This window comes from Haliaeetus leucocephalus, unplaced genomic scaffold (assembly GCF_000737465.1).
Source record: "Haliaeetus leucocephalus isolate CR32 unplaced genomic scaffold, Haliaeetus_leucocephalus-4.0 Scaffold646, whole genome shotgun sequence".
Classification (NCBI taxonomy): domain Eukaryota; kingdom Metazoa; phylum Chordata; class Aves; order Accipitriformes; family Accipitridae; genus Haliaeetus; species Haliaeetus leucocephalus.
The window spans coordinates 4,455,018-4,478,672 of NW_010973082.1; the positions used below are offsets into that span (position 1 = coordinate 4,455,018).

At 43.4% G+C, this 23,655-nt stretch overlaps 1 protein-coding gene across 1 annotated transcript in view; it reads right to left on the reverse strand.

Moving 5' to 3' along the window:
• RAB11FIP4 (RAB11 family interacting protein 4 (class II)) overlaps nucleotides 1-23,655 on the reverse strand; it is a 127,428-nt gene that overhangs the window by 81,491 nt on the left and 22,282 nt on the right. Inside the window, exon 2 of the mRNA XM_010578745.1 lies at nucleotides 1,142-1,229. Within this exon, the coding sequence (XP_010577047.1) occupies nucleotides 1,142-1,229 (88 nt within the window). The remainder of the gene's footprint in view (nucleotides 1-1,141; nucleotides 1,230-23,655) is intronic.

A 23,655-nucleotide genomic window follows, 5' to 3' on the forward strand; every position in this document is an offset into this window, starting at 1 on the left:
AACCCAGAACACAGTTTGCTACAGCATTTCCTGGACAAGGAAAACCTCTAGGATAGACTTTAGTGTCTATACACTAATGTATTAACTTTCCTTCTGGCCCTTCTATTGCCTTCTCTTCAAACACATCAGTGTCACCTTGGAAGGTGTCTCTATGAACATGGACTGAGAGCAGCTTCTTGCTGTAATTTTACATAATTATACACTGTCCTCAGCTGCCATAAACTGTAATTAAAATTGCTGTGGTGTTACGTTCTTGCATCATTATAGCTTCGTAATAATCTCATTGTGGCAGACTCTCCAGAGGCTTCTCCTGGAATCACACTACGATCGTTGTGACATTCACCCTGTCCCTGAAGTGAAGCCTCTGGGCTGTGACAGCACTCTGGCACTTTGCTAAGGACATACTACATGTCTGGAAAAGGACAGGCTGGATTATTTTGCTATGGGAAGCTAGAATACTAATCAGCAGCAAAACTGCTGAAGTCCTTCTTCACTCTTTGCTTTGTTGCCCTTGGGCTAAGCTATAAAGCATAATAATGTCTATGTCTTCTGTCAAGGACTCTGTTTCCTTGCAAAGGAGATGGTTTGACCCATCTGCTCTCTATCTTCAGGGCTTACATGGCCAACCTGTCATTAGCCTTTTCACTCCAATACATGTCCCCAAGTACTTTGAAAACATGAATTAACTATACCTTGCAGATACCTCAAGAAGAGTATAATAGTCTTAAATTTCCTGGTAGAGAAACTAAAGCCCAAGGGCTCTCTAACTTCCTTAGGTTAGAGATCAAGAGCAGAACCAGATAAGAACCTGGAAGTATCAGACTTCGCCACTGCCTGCTAACCACAAAGCTATTCTTTCTTCTGTTCTATTTGTCTTTAAACTACCTCACATTTGTTCTGAAAAACTAACAGTAAACCAATACATAAGCACCTGTGGAAGCAGGAACTCTAGCATTGCTCACCATCGATACATGAGATGCACAAAAAGGAAAAATATACCGGCTCTGTTCCCAGAGCTGCCCTACTGTCACTACCAATAACCACAGTCAAAAGAGAGGATGTCTTTGACCATTACATTTTCTGCAACCAGAGAAGTGTTAGTGGAACTGAAGTGGACGATTTTTAAGAAATATGCACGTACCTTTGATAGCAAAAACTCCATGACAGAAGTCCTTAAAATTGATTCTTCCCAAATCATTTGGGTCCAAGTACTTTGCCAGTTTTTCCACCTGAAAGAAAAGATCATCAAATACATGTTGAGCTTGCTGCATCATCTGCTGCTTAGTTGGTCTATATCTTCTACAGAAAACCCCAAATGGAGGAATACCATTAATGTTCACTTGAAGTGGCCAACAAATTGTTCTGCAAGGAGAAATCATGTTCTATATTTGGATTACCTGGTGCTGAGTAAGGTGCTCGCTCTCATCAAAATTTCTGCAGTTGGGACACATTTATACTCTCCTATGTGAATCTGTGACCTAGCATCTCATCTTAGAGCAGGATGCTAACAGAATCTCCTTCCCTAGGAGCCCTTGCTGTGTATGCAGCTCATAGGAACTTAAAACCTAAGTGATCTTCATTCCTCTTAGCAAAAGTTATTGGGGAAGGAGAAAGGACAGACAAAGATGTGCACAACCCATAGTAGCCTCATTCCCTGAAGAATCCAGACTATAGGAGAGAAAACTCATTGGCCACTTGGGATCAAACAAAACTTCCTTGCCACAGCAGAGAATACAAGCTTTGTATAGGAAAATAGAAGTATATTAACAGCACAAAAAGATTCAAGTGATAAGACAGAGAACGGTTCTGTTCAGTACACTATGCAAACAAGCAATGTACTTATTGCTTATAATCTCAGCTTCACAATTTAGCCTTTCTGATCACCACTCACCGTAAAATGAGATTACACTGAATTTAAACACAGCCACCAAATTGGCATGTGCCCCAAAGAAGGTCTGGCAGATTTTTCAGGAGGGTTTTGGGGAAGAGGGAGAAAAGCAGTCTAGACTGGAGAGGCTGTTGTGTGTTGTGCTGTCTAGAATAAAGGAATAGAGAGACAAGTAGCTGACGAAGAATAAGGAGAAAGGCAGAACAGTCCAGGGAGGTGGGCACAGTGCTGGGACACCCCAGCTGGCTGTTCTCCTCTCTGTGATAAACATGCTGCATCACACTGTATAAGTCTCCTCGTGTCCCTGTGCCTTTGCCTGTACCTAGCAGGTACCCTCACTGAGGCAGAGGCAGCCTCTTGCTGCTCGTAAGCAAGCTCACAGTCAGCTGCAGCACAACTCTGACCTTGATCTGGGCCCTCCAGACACCCTGGAGTATAAACAAGATGACTGTAGGAGGCAAAGACAGCAGTCAGGCACGTAGGATGCTGCACAATCCTGGTGACTACTACGTGAGCTCAGATATGTCAGTCTGAACAGCAACAAAAGCTCAGCTGGAAAGATATGCAGCAAATGAATCCAGATGACCCAGTTTCTCAATTTTCTGGGGGTTTTTTTGGTGTGGTTTTTTATTTTTTTAACACACTAGGAAAACCCTAGCAGTTTCTTAAAGCCCTGCAGATAATGCACTAATGTGTGTGTGTGACACTTCTTCCTTCAGATTTTCTCAGTGCTTATCAATTTCCTCTGTGCCAATAAATGCCATGATCAGCCAAAGACCTCTTTAGAACAAGCAAATCTGGATGAGAAAATGACAAAATTTTTACTTGCATGCAAAATTCTATGTTGAATGAGAGAGGAACAATTTGATCCTTAGACTGAATCCTTTCCCCTCTCCTTTTCTTAGAAAAAAAAATAAAATCAGCTCATGTAGGCAGGCCAAATAAGGAGCTGCATGATGAGTTCGGAGCCCATGACAAGTTAGAAATCTTCTTAAAACTTTCTTATTGCAGAAGGCTTCAACAACTCAAATCCTGCCAGTCGGGCAGTGGAGCCCAGCTGTCAGCTATTGTGTGACTCATGATCAAATTCCTACATCTGGTATCACAAGCAATTACTGTAGCCCCACTAATTTATAGCAGCAGAAGACATGTTTCTGTTTCTAAAACATAGCCGCTTCACCAGAAACTGTAGTGTGCGTTTAATGCATGCAAGACTAGCTGGAAATCCTTACTGAAACCAATTAAGTAGAGACACGCTTGATATGGAAAGCTGGGTCAGTGTTATCCCTGCTCACTTTCACAAACAACATAGATGTTATAGAAAGATGAAGTGGTGGCAGAAATTCCTTTCTTCAAACTATTTTTGGGTGCATTCAAAGCAGTATAACTAAACAGGCCATTGAGGCTGGGAGCAGCAAGATTTTACAGCTGAAAATCTTCCTGACCACCATAGTAGCTTAAATATGTGGCAGATGGGTCAGCTGGTGTAACTCAGCCTGGCTCCAAAGGCTTTGATGAAGACCTTGCTGTGGCCAGTAGCTGAGCATCTGTCCCCTCATGGATACAGCAACAAAATCTAATCAGACACCAGTCTTCTAGGTTACAAGATCAGCCTGTAATTCTCTGACAAATGGCAAGCTCCCATCATTGTAATGTAAGTAAATACTATTTCAGATGGTTGCAGCGTTGCTTTAGAGAATCCTGTTTCCTGTAGGTCTCTTGCTAAGAGGCAACAAACTGTGGTTTAGGTTTTAATGTACAGATTCCTGCAGCCAGCTGGGAAGCCTCTACACTATTTAATATTGTGTTATAACACAGTAGTGTCACTGGGTGTTCCCAGTGAATCTGGCACATTAAGTTTATTTTGCAAAGTTGATCCAATGAGTTGCTCAGCCATATACAATTATATTTTTTTAATCAAATTAAATAAGATGTTATATGCCTGGGTGTGTGTATTATGGAGGAATGGAGAATACATTCACATTTAGGTCTGAGCAATGTCTTAACAGTAAGTGAAATTATCACCTGAGCAAAGTGCTTCAGTCTCCAGTTTCCCCTGAATCTAATTTTGCAGGTTTTCAGTTGGATTTTATAATGCAAGTAACTGACATCAGTGCAGGACATGATGAAGAATTTACAGAACAGCCTGATGGAATTTATGCCACTAGTGCTCACATCTTCAGCCAGTGCTAATCAATGCAGCTCCCAGCACAGGCCAGGGGCTGAAAGGATTTTGATCAACTGGGACTATATTTAGGTGGATACTTGCATAGAGTTTGTGCATCAATATACACACGTGTATTGTATGTAAATCCCTGCATATTTGCACAGAGTTTCGAGCCTGTGCTGCACTTGATCATGCATTTTTACCAGTAGTTTTCTGGGATAAGGCAAGAAGCTCTTCCTAGTTAATTCCAGACTGAAGGCATTACTTAAAATTAAGCTCAATTTCAAGCTGTGGCCAATTAAACTACACCATCACAGCTACCCCTAAATCTTCTCTGCTGTCTATACTGTCTCAACCATTCTCCTGCTTCACTTTGTAGAGAAATAATGTCCTATCTTCTTCCTTCTCAGAAAGGGCAGGCTCCCAGCAATTAATCAGAAGTTGTAACACTTACTTATCGCCTCTGGAAACATTAAGGGTTTGTCAGCCTAACTGCCATTCAGCCCCGTTAATGGAATGGGCAACGCAGCCCATTTTTGCACACGTGGAATATGCAGGCTGCACCAGTCCTGGGCACAGACTCCCGAGCCCCCTGCATCTCTAGGCAGTGCTGGGCTCTGCCTCCTCTGCTGATCCCATTGCAAGGGACACAGGACTGCAAAACCAACTGCTGCCAATATGCAGTGCTGAAATGACCATGTGATGGTTGTGATACCTAAAGGCAGCATAGGGAACATACCGTGTGCTCCAGAGCTTAACATCATAAGCCATCATGATAAGCTAGAGACAGTGTTTTGGGCTGTGGACAGACACTCTTCTCTGCATTGCTGCACAGAGCAGTCCCCCACCATGTGGGACAGCACAAACAAGGTCTGGATTGCAAACTAGTTCTTCATTGTAGGAAGGGGACAAGGAGAGAAAAATTAGCTGCAGGCTCAATAATCTAGGCGTTTTTTCCAGCAGCTGCAGGGGTCTCTCTAATGAACCCTTCAGCAGACATCCAATAGTCTCAGAGAGAAGACATAAATCATTTTTGCTTTGGGAAACAATTGGAGAAAACCAAATCCTCTGTCCCTATTGTTTAACTTGCTTGGATGAATGGCTGATTATCCTTTCAATGCAAACATATTTCTCCATTGTAATAACAGGTCACTTCAGCCAAAGCATTTGCCTCCTCTCTGTTGGGTTTCCCAGCTGACTGCGCTGCAGAGACATTTGCCCCCTGCTGCTTTCTGACACATAAGAGTAGGCTAAGAACACTAATTTAAAGAGTCTCTACAATGAAAATAAAGGGACAAGGTTCAGTGTGAAGAAACAATTTTGAAATCAAAACTAAGGCAGAGATGCATATTAACGAGCAGAAATTAGCAGTACAAAGCAGTGGACAATAAAGTGAGGCAGAATATTCTTCCATCAGAGAGCCTCTGGTTCAAAATATAAGTTCTGGATGCAACACAAAATGTGAATGGCTGAGGCTTTGTGGCTCACACTTTGTAGGTAAGCAGGCTGGCTTAGGTCAGGAACCAGGAAGGGCTGGATTCTCAGCTCTAAGGCTATGAATAAATTATTTACCACGCAGCTCTATACAGAGACTGAACACAGCAAACAGTGCCTCAGTAGGAAATCTGCCATACCAAACCCTGCCCAGGAAAGAAGAGAGAGCAGTAACTGAGTTCAAATGCTTAACACTTGGGAGACCTAGGCTGCTGCAGAACCACCTGCTGGATGCCAGAATCGGGAACATGGCTGAGTCCAGACACAAGAGGAGAGCAGAGGTGAAATCCTGGTATCAGCGAAGCCAAGGCTGAAACCCAGTCAGCCCAGGGGTTGCTCAAAAATTTACCTGCAAGGGTTTTAAATTCAGTATGCACTGGGCTGTTTTTGTGCCCACATACGGAGTCAGCTGTGCTGTCCTTTGCTCATTTCCTTCAACAGGGATTTCAGATGGTGTCCTGCCACACAACCCTGAAGTCTAAAGTTTTCAGAAGACCTGGTGTTTATACTGATTTCAAAGTGTCCTAAAAATTACAAGGGAAGGAGGGAATTTTTCTTTGAACTCCATCTAGTCATTTTATTTTAACTCTTACAAGAGGAGTGAAGCAGGCAGAGCGCCATTTGTGTACGAGGAAAAGATTTGAGTTTTGGCAAAGTCACCCAACTCAACAACTAGGAAATGCATTTTCTCAGTTTATTCAGCCCAAAGTTTCTTGCTGTGTTAGCTAGACGCACCCCTAACTATGTTAGGGGCAGCTTGAATTTACTGCAGAAGAGAACTTTCCATTTCCCAGCTCTGCTCCAGTGAAGATGTGAAAGGTCCCCTCCTGTCTCCTACAACCACAGATATGGAGACAGACCCAGCCTTCACTGCAGAAATGAAATCCAGAGTGCCTTGTAAAGAGTCCTCTGTAGCCATACTGCCTGGGACAAAATTTGCATCTAAATGGAAGCACCTGCCATCCTGCCAAGGATGCAAAACAGGAACCTGTGACTAACTCAGACACCGCTTGAAAAAGTGGAAGGAGCCAGCCACAGGCACATACCAAGGTGTGCAGGGAGGTGAAGTCACTGCAATCTGCTGCTCTAACTAGAGGCAAGGGGAACGTTTGTTAGCTTTCACTCAAGCTAATTCCCTTCCCAGCATCACCGAGCATGCCTGCTGTCCCAGGACTCGCAGTACCTTGGAGTATGACCGCATACTCTACGTGACTAGGCATCTGAATGACTGTTAAGAGAGGAAGGGAAAGCATTTTTGTAGGAGAGGAAGTGGAGGAAGAGGAGAGAAGAGGAGAGAAGAGGACAGGTCACTGACAAACCTCAGAAGAGATTTATTGAAACTGATCTTTTCTTGCAAGTGAGTACAATAAAGGTGCACATCCCAGCCAAGGAACCCTCTCAGGACTCCTGGCCAGCTCTCGTACTGATGCTGCCAAAACAGCTAGGTTTTTTTTGCCAGCAAAGATTTTCTAACTGGAACTGAATCCTGCTTCCATTTCCAGACAAGAAGAAACTCAGACCTCTACCGACCTCACAATTTTCTTCCAAAACTGACCAGCACAGAAGAGGTTTTGTTAACACAAAGAAAATTTGTCAGATTTAGATGTAATTGAGTTCTGAGGGACCCCACACTGGCTCCATCCACTGAAATCCTACAGCAGGATCCAAGTCACAGCCAGAAGATGCCATTTGAAATAAACAATTTGTCTCAGCAGTTTGCCTTCATACTGCAGGAGCCTGTGAGCACGTCTCACCCTGAAGTGCAAGCAGGGAACACCTGCGAGCTGTGAGAATGGTGAGACAAGCACTTGCAGGAAAGGTCAGGCTGTGCTGCGGCAGTGACATTTGGGCAGGATCTCCTGAAGCAGGAGCATTTGTGAAGAACCTCAAAAAACAGCAAAAGGAGATTAAATATGTAAATGCTGCAGGGTGGAATTAGAGAGGTTCCTACATGATTTATACAGTTTGCAGCAGAACTGCACTCACCCTGATTTTAACAGACTGGCCTTTTCCACATCTGGGGAAGCGGCCCAAATTTACACCTTCACAGTATGAAATGCAGAGACAGGACTTGTGTCAGCTGAGCAGTGCCAGGCAATGCGGCCACCACGTGTGCTGAGACCCACCTCCGGCTCTTTAACCAGCCCCTGGGTTCAGGCCTTTTTAGCATCCATGTGGTCCAGGTTGTTAGAGCTCTTCAGACAGGATCCTCTTCAGTAAGTGACCCTCACTGTTGCACAGGGCTGTTTGTTTCGTCCCTAGTCCCGATCTAGGGCCTTGAGTAACAAAGTAAGAGGGACTCTTGCTGCTGTGGCTCAGTAATTCCTTGCCACTCAAAAATTGCCACCCTTCTTTCCCCCAGCCTGCTTTCCCTTTGCTCTGCAGGTCCTGGTCCTCCACTACTTCACTCTGCAGCTGACCACAGCCATCTGACACCAGCAATTTTTCACCTTGCCTCCTTACAGACAACACTAGGTATAGGCTTTGCTGTTTCCTTGCTTATATAAACCTCCTAAATGATGAATCTAGCTATTAATTAGTTCCCTCTAAAGGGCTACTACTAAAACCAACCTGCCGTATCAGAGACGCACAGGCTAATGGGTGCTCAAGAGACCCATTAGTGCAGGATACCAGTGTCTCTAAGTGTCTCTGTTAGGAACTGGTAGGATTGGTCCTTCTCTGAAGCTACTTGGTGTTTGCATCCACAGGCTGGAAGTAAATATAAAACCATGATGATGAAATTTGCAGATGACAGGCTGATAAATAACAACAATGCAGACAGTCTCACACTCCTCTGGATAGCTTCATAAGTGAAGCCGATACAGAGTATGTTTTAAGCACCGCCAGGCAAGGTCACAAAACAGAAAAGAATACAATAGAGAAGGAAAAGGAGTAACACATCTACTGGAATGAGGACTGTCTTTTCATGAGCTGGGATTTATAGATGGAGGGGAGAGGAATGAGGCTTCTCTGTGATATTTTGGGAATTCTGGGAAGCAGAGCAAATGAGGGAAATTATTTTACACTGCATTGGAGAAACCAGTACTAACACATTTGCGGTACCCACTTTCATAAGAGATGCTGAAAACCCGAACAGGTTGCAGAGAACTGACGTAACATTCAAGTGCTGTGGAAACGCCTTATACAACCAAACTTAAAGAGTTTTCTCTGTTTAATTTGGCAAAAGGGAGACCAAGTAGTGATTTGTTACTAGGTATAAAGACTTCTGCAAGCAGGAAATTGCAGGTTCTAAAGGACTCTCTAGCCTAGCAGAGGAAAGACATAAAGAACCATTATCTGCAAATTAAAACTGAACAAACTCAAATTAAAAACAAGGCACAATTTTTTACCAGCATGGTTGTTTACCCATGAGAACTATAAAATGGGACTGGTCTGGAACTATCAAGAGGAACTGGACTCCCTCATCTGAGGCTTTTTGAGAAGACAACAATATATGCCTGGAAGATTTACCTAGCCTAGAATAAGTGAGTTAAAAGCTGTGCTGTCACCATTTCAGTACATCACATTAGATGACCTGATGCTCTCCCTGAACCTGACCCTAAAGCACGCAAAGGGTTCCTAGTCACACGTGTAAGGTGTGGAATACCAGCATGTAGGAATCACGAGTCCAACAGCCTGCCCTCGCCATTCAGTTCTGGCAGACTATGTATCGTAAATAATTCATACCACTGCAAACAGCATCATGAATTTCGATCAGCTGCTGTCTGATCCCAAAACATGCAGGAATATACATCATTGCTGGAAAAAATGGCTTTGAATTTGCTTTGAATTTTGATTTCAAGCATCAGTCGTTGCCCCTTGGTACTTTATCAGCAGGCTTCAAGCCTGAAAGTTGGCTTATCTGTAGGTTTTCTGTAAACAGAAATGATTGTTTCAGGGGGACAAATCTTGGGGACACCCGATTTACCAGCTAGAAGGCAGATTTTGGGACTGTATCCTAAATGACCTAAGCAAATTTGTTGAATAGTCTTCACCTCAACTTTGAGCAAATTCCTAAATCTGTTAAATCCATAACCTACTAATGGCTCCAATGCAAAAAATCTGATCAAATTCAAGGGAGTCCACTCACTGGCTTTCCTGGGTTTAGCATGAACACATGGAATTGCATCTTCTTCCAGATATGAACGGGGTCCATGGGGCCTTGGTCCAATGGGCGAAAAATATTCACCAGTTACCCAGATGGAGAAAACATCCATGATGTGGCATTTTGCTGAGTGTGTGAAATGTATCAGTGAATTATAAAGCCACAGAAAGAAAAAGGTGGTTTCAGAGGCATTGCAGGTGGTTGAGTGTGTTCAAAGGAAAAGGGGAGCTTCTAGTGTTCATGTCTTATTAATGCCCTGCATAAGCATTACCTCAACTCAGGTGGGCAACAGATGGCAAATGCAGTTGAACTACTGAAACAGGAAAGGCAGAGCACTGCAGACCTGCAGCACACTGTCCTTCAGAAATGTAAGGACAGCAAGTGCTCCGCATCTGCTGAGCTGCACCTGCCTGCTCCTGATAGAGAAGCTTTGGAGCACTTTACAGAAGTGACAAACAGGAGAGGAGGGCAGTTAACTGTGTCTTCTCAGCTCATGGGAGTGATGAGGGCAGGAGCTATAGGATTCATATCATGGCCTCCAGCGCAGGATGGGTTAACTGCCTAGACTGGGAGATCCATGCTCCTGGGGGAAGAGATGGTATCCAGTGACCATGGGACTGTGGCATGGGGGCCAGAGCTGCAAGTTTACCAGTAGCATGCTGTTACCAGCAAATGACTTCATCTGCTTTGGCTTCCCATTCTTTAAAATGGCTATGGCAATACTTAAACCACATTAAAAAGGCACTATAAAGGTGATGATCCTGCAGACAGCAATGAAGTCTGCACCAAGCTGGTCCATGCTGTAGGTTGTTGAGTTTTTCTACCCTGTCTCACTTGCCCACTATAGTCTGCATTCTGATTTCTCAACACTATGGACTGGTGTCTGCCACCTCTTAATACATCTGCTTGACTCTACATGGAACACTAAACATGCTAATGATTTGGCCTGGCACAATACACAGGTATTACTAAACTCTATGGTGTTGCAATGAAACTTCCCCCACTGGGCAGACCCTTATCATCATCTTGTTTCCTTATACTGTCAGGTAGTATTTTATTATTTTCTGACAGTAAAAGATTGAGCCATACGGTACTGCACAGAGAGAACACATTAGGGATGGATTTGTTTAAAACATTCTAATATGCAAATAAGCTATTAAGAGAACATAATACCCCATGAACCTCAATGAATGTGTGTGTGTAACAGAAATCCAGGCAGTGCCAGGAAAATTGATGCTATGATTTCTGTTCTCTATTGAGAAATCATTTGCAGTCTTTAATACACATGATGACACAAACCTAATTTGGGATAACAACAAATATAATTCCTGCAATATTACTTACCCAGATTTTGTAGTTAACATCCTTACAGTTAGGATTTCTAATCACAGCTGAGATCCAGAAGTTATTACACCTCAGGAATTCCTTCTCTTACACCATGTACCTCCCTGGCTAACCTCTCTACTTACAGAATGAAACATATTATGACCACAGAGAATCACCAATAAACTGAAACAGAGCGCATATGAATAGCTCTGAATAGCTCGGAGTCTGACCACACCTGAGAAAGGATCATTGCCTGGAATTAAGTTTTCAGAACTTCCTCAGAGTACACATCCCAAAGAGACTGTTCACAGCTACAGAAATTACTTTCCCCCATCTATTTGCAAGCCAGAGACCACCAAAATCCTGGTGAGTTTTTTTCCTCTGCCATCTACACCTTTGGATGCATCAATTGCTCATACAGACAATACCACTAGAACAGTATTTCTTATTTATTTTGTCCCTCCTAATGTAATGTAGCAGCTGACAATGAGCAAGCACCAGAATCATAAGACCAACATCTCTCTACAGACTCCCCCACCATCCACGATCCCATATGTGAGAACCTCTCATTTAAAGTTATTTAAACAGAGCTGATTTGAACAGGATTCCGTTTCCCTCCTTCCCTCTGATGCTGTGTTGCAAAACAAGACATTTGGCTGGGCCCACCAATCTTAAGCAGTCTATGGGGAATCCCACACAGTCTGGAATACCATGGGAACAGAGAGCAAGACTAAAAATATGCCAGGGCCATCTGTTCACTCTACAGTGATTTTTTTGTGTTGCTCTGGAAACAAAGGGTTAATGCGTTGAACTGTTTTCCTAAAACCACTGATTCACTCACTTGCTAAAATAAACAGGGCTGCATTAACACTTTCTCCTCCACTTCTACCAGAACTGAAACCAAGGCTTCCTGGAAAACAAAGGCTGTTAACAAAAGCTGTGACAAGCTGAAATGAAGCACAGCCCATTATCATCTCATTCATTAGCATAAGTCAAATATAGCATAAAATAGTCAGATCTCAAGAGACGTATTAGGCAATTGGTCATGTGGGTGCAGCCTGCTTTGCCTTTAAACAAAGAGGATGAAAATGTTTGGGTAACATCAGGCTTATCTACAAGTGATGCAGCATGGATTGATTTTCAGAGAAAATATTCTTCCTCTCTGCAGCTTGTGGTGCGTGTGATCGTTGTCAGCACATAAAGGGAACTTACACAGAATAATGGTTTTCATGGCTTCCAGTTGTGAGACATTAGCCAAATGGGATCTACTCCAGGAACAATTATCATTTTTGAAATAAAACTGGGGAGAGAGGTGGGGCACACAGTGCCAGCTCATCAGCCAACACTTCCTCAATGCCTTCCCTGCTGACACATCTGCCGTCACATTTTAATTGAGGTGTTATCATATGCAAAGAACAAACGAAATACCAAAGACTAGCAGGAAGAAGCTGGAGAGGGTGGGGAGAACAGAGCAAGTCTGAACCGTGACTGGGAGGTAGGTCACAGCACACAGCTCAGACATCCCCTATACCAGTGAAAACACAGTGCCCAAAGCCAAACAGAAGCTGCAGAAAATTCACCAAACCAGAGCCTAAAGCTAGTGCCACTGCTACAAGTGTGCTCCAGGCTTGTGCTGAAATCCAGGCATCGACTCCAGACTGCACGGCTTACGCAAAATCAGAACAAGATACTTTTCTGCCAGCCATATCATGGCACTTCATTTGTTCATCTCTGATTGACAGATCAAAAACTCGGCCAAGTGCAATGGCAGACTCCTGAGATGTGGTATCATCCAGTTTTGTCAGCAACATCCTTACAGGTTGGATTTCTAGCCTCAAAGATACAAAGCAAGTATTACACTTAGACAGTCACTTCTCTTGACTGTGCGCTCTCGTCATTACTTTCTCTCCTTAATGCATAAAACTAACTGAACAATATGCAACCAGAACACAGTGCTGTGTTTCACACACATCTACTTTCAAAAACAATCTAGATTGTGGTCTGAGAGCCAGCCAGAGACCTGCCCAGGGCAGCATGATTTGGGCATCCTCAGCTCTCTCAGCCTGGTCTCCTGAAATCAGTTTTGAACCGGGCTGTTGAAAGAGAATGTGGTTGCCTTTTGGCATGCTCACAAATACAAAGGATGAAGTGTAGGTCTTGAGATCTGATCTCAAATGCAAACGCCTGAGCAGCAGTCCTGAAATTAAATTGAATGAAAGAAATTTCATGGCAAATTAATGCTTTGACACAAATCCTGGGAGGAATGAGTATTGGATGAATCCAGCACAGGCAGACACACATTAGTTAAGATGACAAACATCAGGCAGAAAGGTATGATTAAAGGAACAATCTTCCACTTAGTTGAAGAGACAGATGCTTAACTTTTCAGAAAAGTGTGGCTGGGAGAGAACATCCTTCCCCAAAGAAACAGAGGAGGAAATGTGCAGTAAATACCACTCACTATGGTAGGATAATTACTGTCTGAAATGAGGTTGACAGGTTTGAACAGCAGCTGACTCCTCTGACGTCAAGACAAGGGAAGCACAGATAAGCAGGCTGTGACAGCAGTGGCAGAGCACAAGTCAGGGCTGCTAATGCTGGCAGCGGATAGCAACGAACCCCACCAAGAGCAAAGCTACCAGGGGCCGACGGAAGGAGGGAGTCCTTGCTGCATCAGCTTGCACAAGCAGACAGATTCCTGACTATAGCACTCATACAGCCAGCAGCGTTAATCTTTTCTAATTCCCCTGTGCCTTGTTGCAACTGCCAGCTCCAGGCAATGCAATAGCCCAGAAGCCCCCTCATACCTCCCGTTCCCATGTCATGAGCAAGTCCCCCAGATAGAAATGCATCATTCAAACTGCAAAGGAGGAAATTTTCACTGTATAAAATCACACGTAGAAATCTACATTGCTCTTTGATCTACACTGGGAAAGACATTAGAAGGAATGATAATTAGCCAGCATTTTTGTGTAGAAAGGGATAGATGAAATACAAAGCCTGTGTGCACAGAAAATGCATGCTCTTTCCAGCCTTAGAAGGTGTACGAGGGTGCTGCATGTTACAGTACTTCCTATACTCTGCATCCTTATTAGCCATTACAGTCTGGTCGATATTAGTACTTCTTTATGGTTAGAAGGGTGAATGGAAGAAAGATCCAAAGCCTAATACAAAAAGAAAAGAAATAAAGCTGCACAGCTACAATGGAATTGTACTTTTCTGTTTTAGAAGTGTGCCCAATTCAACTGTTATCAATCAGTATTGGTATTGGAAGAATCTTAGTGAGGGACTAGACCCAGTATTCTCAGCTCACTGTACACACTATTGAAAAGATAGTATCTGATGCAAAGGTAATTTTCTCTGCTGGCATGTGATCTTACCTTCTCTTCTTATCAAGAAACAGATGGACTGTAAAGAGCGCTGGGCCCAGGTACTAAGTAGGAACAGCAGATTTTGAAACAGAGATTTGGCTAATGGAAAGACCCTACCCTCCTGAGCAGAAATATGAGCTGGACTGCGGCATCACTGTGTATGGAATCAGGGTATTTGTGTGCATGTGTGCCCCTGTTGATGTGCTATGCACCTTGGTCAGTGTGCACTAGGTGTGCTGTCCCTGGGATCACCCCACAGAGGACACCAGCTGGATACAGCACCTTGCTTTTTAGCTGAACAGAGACACCACTCCATCTAACTTTCCTCTTGTACACAAGGGACCAAGCGTCACAACAGAACCAATAACAAACAGGTGCGATACAGCACTTCACAAGCCAGAGATTCAGCTGGTACTCTTCCATCAGCTGAAAAATTGCATCTCACAGGCTCAGGTAAGCAGGACACTGTTCCCAGTCCAGCTGTCAATCAAGATAAGTCATTAGAAAGGCATTTCTGTCCACCTGTACATGGAACTGTGACCATTCATGCCTGTACCTGCAGCACAGAAGTTCACAGGGCTGTTCCTTTTGTGTGAAATTGTTTCCTCCTAAAGCCTTTTAAGAAGTTACTGTTTTGGTCTCGCTCATTTCTACTGCTGTCTTTTTCAAACAGCTTTTAGTAGGGATGTAGCTTATGTTTTCTGACAATGTGTATATGTCTCAGTGGTGTATGTTGATTTATTTTTTTATATCTCTTGATGCTTTGTGTATCAGTATGTGAATTAATTTTTCCCCACATTCAAATCAAATCAAACAGCCTGAGCAAAAAATATAGTAATTTTGATTTTTCCAGCTAATACACATTCCCTGTAGGTATTATGACAACACATCACCACAGAGTCCCAGACAGTGAAAAGGAATTGCTTGGAAAGCAAAACCAATCTTTCATTGTAAAAACAGATAGACACTGTTTACAGTGAATCAGGAGAGCTTCTCCTGAGATGGACCCCCAGAAATAAGGTAAGAATTGGTCACTGGAGCTCAAATTATTATCTCTGGTGTAGAACATCCCTTACCACTGCCAGTCAGACTATGTGTAGTTTTGCTTTGTAGCATCTATACAAGAGAAGAGTGGACTAGTTTACCCTTTTCACTATACCTCACCCCAATTCCAGGTATAACATACAGTAAAACATTATTTCTAAACTAGGTGAGTCCCTTCAAAAATCAGAATAAGCACTTACACCCCCTTCTTGGCCTTTCAGTTCACAGGCTCTTCTTCACTTCACAGTTACTAGTTTAAATACTCTTGACAATTTATTGATCCCCTGTGAATCCCTAAATAGGTAAAAACTGATTATTGTGCATTTGCCAGACCTTCCACAGTGCAACTTCTCTCAAATACTCAGAGCTTCTGCTGCTGCTGCCTTCTCTCAACCTGCCAAAACTGTGCTTGTATCTATTTTCCTCCAAACATAAAGATGTCTTGTAGGAGTTACAAACAAGAGGTGAGAGAATGCAGAAATCACAATAGATTTATACTGCAAGGCCCTCACCCAACTGCATTTCACTGCAGTGTTGGATGCGAGAAGCCAGCCCACCACTAATAGACATGTACCAGCCACAAGAAACCACAGGTTACTCCTTGTGCATTTCTATGGACATAGTTTCTGATGTGTGTTATCTGCAAGTGCTCAGAAGATACTTGTTACAGTAACAAGGATGTAATTTACCCTTCAGTGATAAGGCTCAGTGAAGTCCTGTAGCAAAGGTAGATGTATGAAACATGAGGTTGAATGCTGAGAGCCTGAAAAGAACAAAAGGAGCCTTCTGAGAACACCTTTCGCTGGACCAGTTCAATGAAGGTAATCCTCACTGGGCAGTGGGTAGTCGGTTTCCTCACCATGGAGTAGATAGTTTCATGGTTTGTAACCGTTTTGAGTTAAACAGCCAGACATTTTTACATTTGTGTAGCAATGGCAGTGTCTATCTGACACTCCTGATTGTGGTCTGGTGTATGAGGGCTCCCCAGAGAGAGGGCTGATGGACTGATTCTGACTAACGTGTTCAGGGACTAGATGCCTTTTTGTACATATTTTCTTAAAATCTCTCTATGAAGACTCTGACTCCAGGAGGTGGTGAACCTCAGGGCTGCAGCTTGGTCAAACGCCAAAGGAAAAATAAGCTGCTGCCAAAACACAGTGCTGGTGCCTCAGTAACAGCGGGGAGGCACTCCTACCCCCACCGCAGTACCTCACCCTGCAGACTGACCTGCTGAATAGCCAGCAGCTGCCATATCTCTTAATCGTACTGGTTTGGACAGGATCCATGCACTTTTTGTAAGAGTAGGAATAACAACCTCGTGGGCAAGGTGTACAGATATCACAGAGATGGGCATCCTGCCAGCGCTGACTCTTGGAGGGACCAGAGACAAACACAATGTCCTGAACAAATGGCACCGTGTCTCCCACCAGCTGGACAGTCCTCTGCAGTTCTCTGCGCAACTGCGGCGGGCTGGAGCTGCACAGCCTGCCAAATATGGGAAATGTGGAAGTGGTCCTGGAGACGCTTCATGGTGTCCTGGGAGCAGTTTGGATGACGGTGATCTAGAACAGGGTAATTGCCATTCGAGTACATATATCTAAGTTGAGTCACAATGACATGTTGCACATGATGACAGCTCAGCCTTGCTGTTCTTTCTAGGCGTGAATTCAGATTTCTCACAAATAAAGATTGATGCATTTTTACTAAATGACCAAGTGATGCCCAGGTAGGGAAGCAGTGAGGAGGGTATAGAGCTAGTGAGGCAGCCATAGAGCCATCACATCATTAAAAGCTCACATCATACCAGACAGGGTTAACAAGGGAAGGGAAGTAGATAGGAGGGGGAAACAGCTCCCTTAGGACCATACTGAACTTGACCTTGAACAAAGCCAAAAGCAACGGACTTGATACAGGAACCACTTGTACTGTATTATACAATGAAAGTCATGCTAGAAGAACTTAATGACCATAAAATCCATAAATCACCAAAACCACAGGAGGTATTTAACTCTGAAAAGTGCTTTTGTAATAAATTCCTAAACCTTGGCAAACAATACTTAACCTCTTATTTGAGAGATGCTGGAAGGCATCATTATGATGTAGGACTTAAATCAAACTTGTCTCATACCAGGACTTTAACCTTCTCTGGATGGATATCACTTTCCAGTGGCCACCATCATTCAGATATGGTCCAGCAGTCAGGACTCCCTACATACTACAGGACATATTCCACCTTCATTGGTCCAGAATGAATCTCTTTACAGCCAGGTTTGTCAAAGCCTCATTAGGCAGGACCAGTACAAAAGTGAAGTGTTGAGAGTTACAAATAGGCACCTGTTTTGAACCTTCATACATGCTGGTCTTAGCAGGTCTGTGTTTTTGCCCAGTGTACTCTTGGTTTTGGACTGTTTATCATCCTAGAGTCCAGAAATACTGGTACAGACTGTTGTTCCAAACCTGCATACAAAGGGTATCTTTCCACACATCTCAGGAAACAGGAGTTCACCTCCATTACTTTGCAGACTTAGATGGGATGAGGAGCCACAGAATGGGACACATTACTTCTTGCCCAGCGTTTACAAAATGGTTTTGCTCTTCACCGTAACAGGAATCCCTCTTTAAAGGGACCATCAGGAAAGCCTTGCAAATGCCTCTCAAAACACAGCCACCAAACCAGAGCCTGCCCAACATAACTCTCTGTGCAGTATCTTTGGTCTCCTGCTGAACCCTCCCTGCATACAGGGAGGCTCCATGTCTCTTTTGAACAGCATCAGCAGAGCTCTTTCATGTAGTTTGCACCCCCATCCAGGGGAAGCACCAAGGCTCTGCAAAAAGGAATTTTTTGTCAGTGAAAAAACAAGGGCACCATCTATCTGGCCAGCAGTCAGAGAGCCATGAGCTGGCAAAGGAGACAATTTCCCTGCTCCAGGGTGTTTTGTATCTTGATGATAAACTCTTGTGGCTAAATTGCTTCTGGCTCCCATCATGTGTCTCACTGCTCCCTGTTTATTTACACTGCTGCAATGGTGAGAATTATGGAAAGCTGCAATAACTGAATTACTGCCACACTTAGAGATAATGATGGCAAGGCCTTTTAAAGGCTGCTGCCCTAGCACATGCTTTGCCTGGGATAAAAATGAGCAAATAATAATAATTAAACAAAAGAAGACTCTTAGAGCATAGTGCACATTGAATGGTGCACCACTGAATGGTAGCATCAGCACCAGAGCTCAATCTTCATGCCAAAGAAACAGAAGGTAACATTTGTACAAAGGGAAGAAATATTAGAAGGTAATGTTTGTGCCCCTGTTACTATCAATTTTACGGAATGTGGGTGAACAAAGGACTTGGGAAGATGAATGGCAAGTGCTGAGCTTAAGGGAAGCTGCAGAGTTTTACTCTGAAAGCCTTCCACCAACAAATCTCAGCCTAAAGCTGCACAAAACCAAAGGCTCATTGTAGGTCTGCTCGCTGGGGAGGATGCCATGGATTGGGAACTAAGCAGGTGCTGCCCACCTCACCAGTGTCTTCAGTGTCAGCACCAGAGGAAGATGACCAAACCTCCTATGGGTTAAGAGATCCCCACCAAGCCTTGACTGCCCTGCTGGGGGGCACTATAGCAGACAGGCCATATTCCAGGGACAATCGTGAGTCCTGAGACACAGTGAGAAGCAAACAGCCAGGACAGATGCACAGTAACACAAGTGTGACCCTGCACAGGCCAGCTGTGGCGCAGGGCCAAAGCTCAAAGAAGTGAATAGGAACCTTTCCATTGACCCGAATACCTTCTGGTCAGTGTGCAGAATCAGCAGCGAGGATAAGCCAATTAATAGCAAGCCCTTTTCACCCTTGGTCAAGCTTCTCACAAGCAGCACCACTCAGCAGGAGAAGTGAGACTTACCAAGGGATTTGACAGAGATCAGCAGCTTTATGGAACTCTGCCAGAAGTTTTGTCATGTATCAGGAAGAAGCTGCAAACTGCAGACTCACTTTTTCAGTGTCAGACTCCTGAAAAACTGCTTCTCTCTTCATGATTTTCTGTTGTTTCTCTTGGCACTGGAAAAAAACTTTCCCTATGACATGAAATACTCCATTTCTAGGACATTTCCTTCCTGCACTAGCTCTCTAAGTAAATTATGTTCTTGTATACTTGACCTTTCAGAGTAAGCTCTAGCCTTCCTCATCTGGTTTTCAAGCATTTTCCTGTGCCTGTATTCCAGGATCAGTTACTCACCTGATTCAAACAGGGAAGCCTACGCTTGCTCCAAAAGACACTTGCTATGTGGGCTATTAATATCTTACTGGACATACAATATAGATATAAATTTTGTGCTAATACAGCATGCTGAATTAAAGCCTTGCAGACCAAAGCCTTAAGAGCATCCGTGAATCAGGTGCAGGCACTAGCAAGGTTTCTCATCCTGGCCATTCAAACCTAACACAGCACCTCTAAGATGTGGTCTGATGGTTCATTTTATGCTTGGATACACTACATATTGACAGCAAAGGGAATCTTTGGCAACCACAGCTAGATCCGAGTCGCAGGCTAGTGCCTCAGACAGACTAGACAATCTGTCACTCCTTGAATAAATTATCTGCTCAGAGAAGAATATAATATGATGCTATTCTCAAAAAATCACTCTCTCTTCCTGTTGTCCTTTCATGGTAGTTTAAGCTGCATACACTGACTGCTCATCTATGGAAGTCTGCAAACATAGCTGAGGCATTTACTGCCCCAGGGTCTTCCTTCTTCATCATTCAAAAGCACAGCAACACCAACAACTTCTTTCATAAGAAACAAAAAGAATCACTCAAGTCCATAATGCCAGGAAGCTGCCCCTGGAGGGAAGGTGAGACTTTTGAAGCTTTAAGAGCAAAAGGATGGGAAATAAAAGTGGGAAGGGGAGAGGGATTTCTCTTCCTAAAAGACAGCAACACAAAGTGCGGTCAGATCTCATCTGCACTCACATCGCCTCTGTCTGCATCAAGCAAGCATTCATACAGCAGGGTGCTCCAAGCTTCTTGAATCTGTGACACTGGAAAAATATGTCCGGAGAACAAGAGTTTTCTATACAATTCCTGATGTGTTTTTCTCTAGTCCCTGCTGAACTTAACAATAAACCTCTGTCATTTACAGAAACAGACAACAGTGTTGTCCTCACTGAAGCAAAACTCTCAACCTGGCAAGGATGGAAAAAATCTGCTCCTTGACTAAAAGGCCGTGGTTTAGCCTGGGTAGGAGCTGCTGGCCCTGCTCCAGAGTGAGCATGACTGGTATAAAGGGAATTCTGCTTGAATAAAGAGATGCAGACTGAACTCCTAGGGAAAGCCAACTCAGACTGTTTGAGTACATTAAAGGAGGTCAAATGTTAAGTAAACACTCAATTAAGGAAGGAGGGCAAGTAATTAGTAAGGCTAATTCTGTGCTGAAATGGTCTGGATGGTGCACACATACACACTTATCCCAGCACCTCCTTCCATACAAAATAAGTCTCAATTCTTGAAAGTGTAGCTCAGCTTTCAGCAGACCTATGTTAAATTACCAATCTGCCACAGATTCAGTGTTTTCATCATGGACAGGTCATTAGTTTCATTGCATGTCCACTCCCCAAACCCCCAGGACAGAGAAAATAAGTACGTATCAACTGGGATGCTTAGACACTACAGCAATGAATTCCAATCTGTGTGCATACATAGGTTTGTATACATTAAAGTAAGTACTTGTGGCAATTACAGCACTCCAAGAACTTCTAAGAGGTCAAGCAAATGCTACTTTGTCCCTCAATCTATTCTTAAAATAGATCCTGTGTGAAAGAGTCTCATTACTGAAAAATAAAACGTTGTTCCACTTCAGGCATTGGAACAATACTACAGTGGGTAGCTGGCATATATCATGGATGTATGAAAAGAAGCAAATGCCTTATACACTGTTATATAAAACCCATTAGAAACACCAAGCCTGGCTGGTTTGAGCCTATTTGGCCTGTACTCTCATCTACTGCAGCACAGCTCTCACAACCAACATGATGAGTTGGAGAGATTCTAAAAAAAACCAGTGCAGGGAAAGGGAGAGAGGGATGAGGAAGAAAATGTTTCTTTGGCCTGGCTGACAGATTAGGCAGCAGCTCACAACGTCCAAGGAACGCTTGGTTCCAGTCCTGCTCTGTTAGCAGCCCTGCACTCCCTAATGTCTCAGTGGCAGACCACTTATGGAAACTTAACATGGCCTAAATGCATATATAAGACATGCAAAAAGGGATTTTTTTCAGTCTGAGGACAGGACAGAAATTGTCATGAATCAGCCAAAAGAGAGCTCTGACACAAGACAAAATCTACTTGTCCGTGAACTGATGTAGGACATGACCCTGATGCTAAGTCAAATATACATAGCTGCTAATTCAGTAACAAGAATCTAGTCCCCAGCCTGTTTAGCTAGAAGTCTCTTACATGAGCTGTAAAATTGGATTTAAAAAAAAAAAAAATTAAAAAAAAAAATCACACTCACATGTTGCCCTCTGCTTCCCCAGAACAAACCACACTGAGGAAGCCAATGCAAAACCATATTCTTGTGTGCAAGCTTTCCTCCTCTGCTGGACTGTTATCCCAGGGCTCAAATGTGAGTCACAGGGTCCTGTCACAAGTTTAGGGCATGCTGGGAGAAATATTGTTATTCCCTCCTTCCCACTCCCATTCTTATTTAACTACAGCATATTCCAATTCTTGCACAATTGGTGCTGCATAAGTGAAAAAGGCTTCGAGTAAAGTACTACGAAAAGTGATGGAAGCAATGTAATTGGTCTATGTAGATTAATGGTCCCAGCACACACAGCACATTTTATACTAAGTCACAGAGCTAAGTTTATACAGGACCTGGGAACACTTTGCAAGCAGACGTAACACCAAGATTTCATCTAACACTTTCAACTACCTTGTATTTTATCACTGACATTGACTTCAGGTTACTGCTGAAAGATGGGCAGATATGGTGAGAGCAGATTAGGCACGAGATACCACTAAAGCTGGCACAGATGTACTGCATCCCAAATCCTGCCCTTGCAAACTGAGTGTGTCCAGATGGAGCAAAAAACACAGACAGAAGTCTGGCTAGATATGCAGATGTCCTCCAGCCACCCACTAGAGTGAGACCTGAAACACAACAGCAACACTCCCAACACTGTGTGCAATTATATCAGATGCAAGATTTAACAGTTGGCTAGTTAGGATAAGAGCAAGCAACAACAACAAATTTTACTTCCTTCCCTATAATCAAAGGTTTTCTCAGGCTCCTTGTGTTATTCTTCCCCTAGTGAAAGCATTCAGAGCTATGCTGGAGTAATAGAGGATAGACAGCCTATAGCTCTCATATAATTATCAGTTGTCATCTCATCTGAAAGACAACCCAGAAAGGCTCCTGCTGCGGCAGATGTACAATTAACTTGTTCTTCTCTAGCAAGGGCACTGCATGAGGGAAATAGTTTAGAGGCTCTTTCTCCCAACAAACGTATGACAAAGCTGTGCTCTCAGTTCAAACCTGGGAATGGCTCTAATTGTTTTTATCTTAGTCTCAGTCCTTCAATATTACTGTCATTGATTTGTATGGAAAATCAGTTGTTATCCTATAGCCTTAAATTATGGTTAGTGCTGCAGCTCTAAGTGTCCTGCTCTGTGGATGGCATTTACACATAATTCAACAAGGACACAGGTAGACTGTGCAGGGTAAACTGCACAGCTTCTCTGCACTGCTTCTCCTGATATACAGTATGCAGATGGTCCACTTAATTCGCAGGTCTCTGCAGTACTCCATTCAAAAGAAAACACATTCAAGCACACACAGAAGCTTCAAATCATGCAGTCAGAAATGCTGGCATTACACAATTTGGTTTAATTTCATCTCACCGTGGCATACAATAAACATAATTTGGCTTATATGTTATAGCAAACACCATCTCTGCTCTTGCAGCTGATTGGATCTCTGCTGTCATTTTGCAGGCTCCTGAAAAGTCCCTGTGGGCTTTGATCTCATGGAGTACTCAACAGTGGCTCTCCAGAGTATCACACTGCATGGCAGATTAATGCCCCATACTTATCCAAAACACTAGACCAACATCCACACGCAGCATCTGGACTGTCCAGTGCAAGCTATGTGCCCTGTATATAGGCACTGACGTGGATTTTGCCCTTTACAGTTTTTGGAAATAAGACAGGGAAGCAGAGGCACAGGATATTGCAAACCCATGGCCTGTTCAGAGCAAGTAATGAA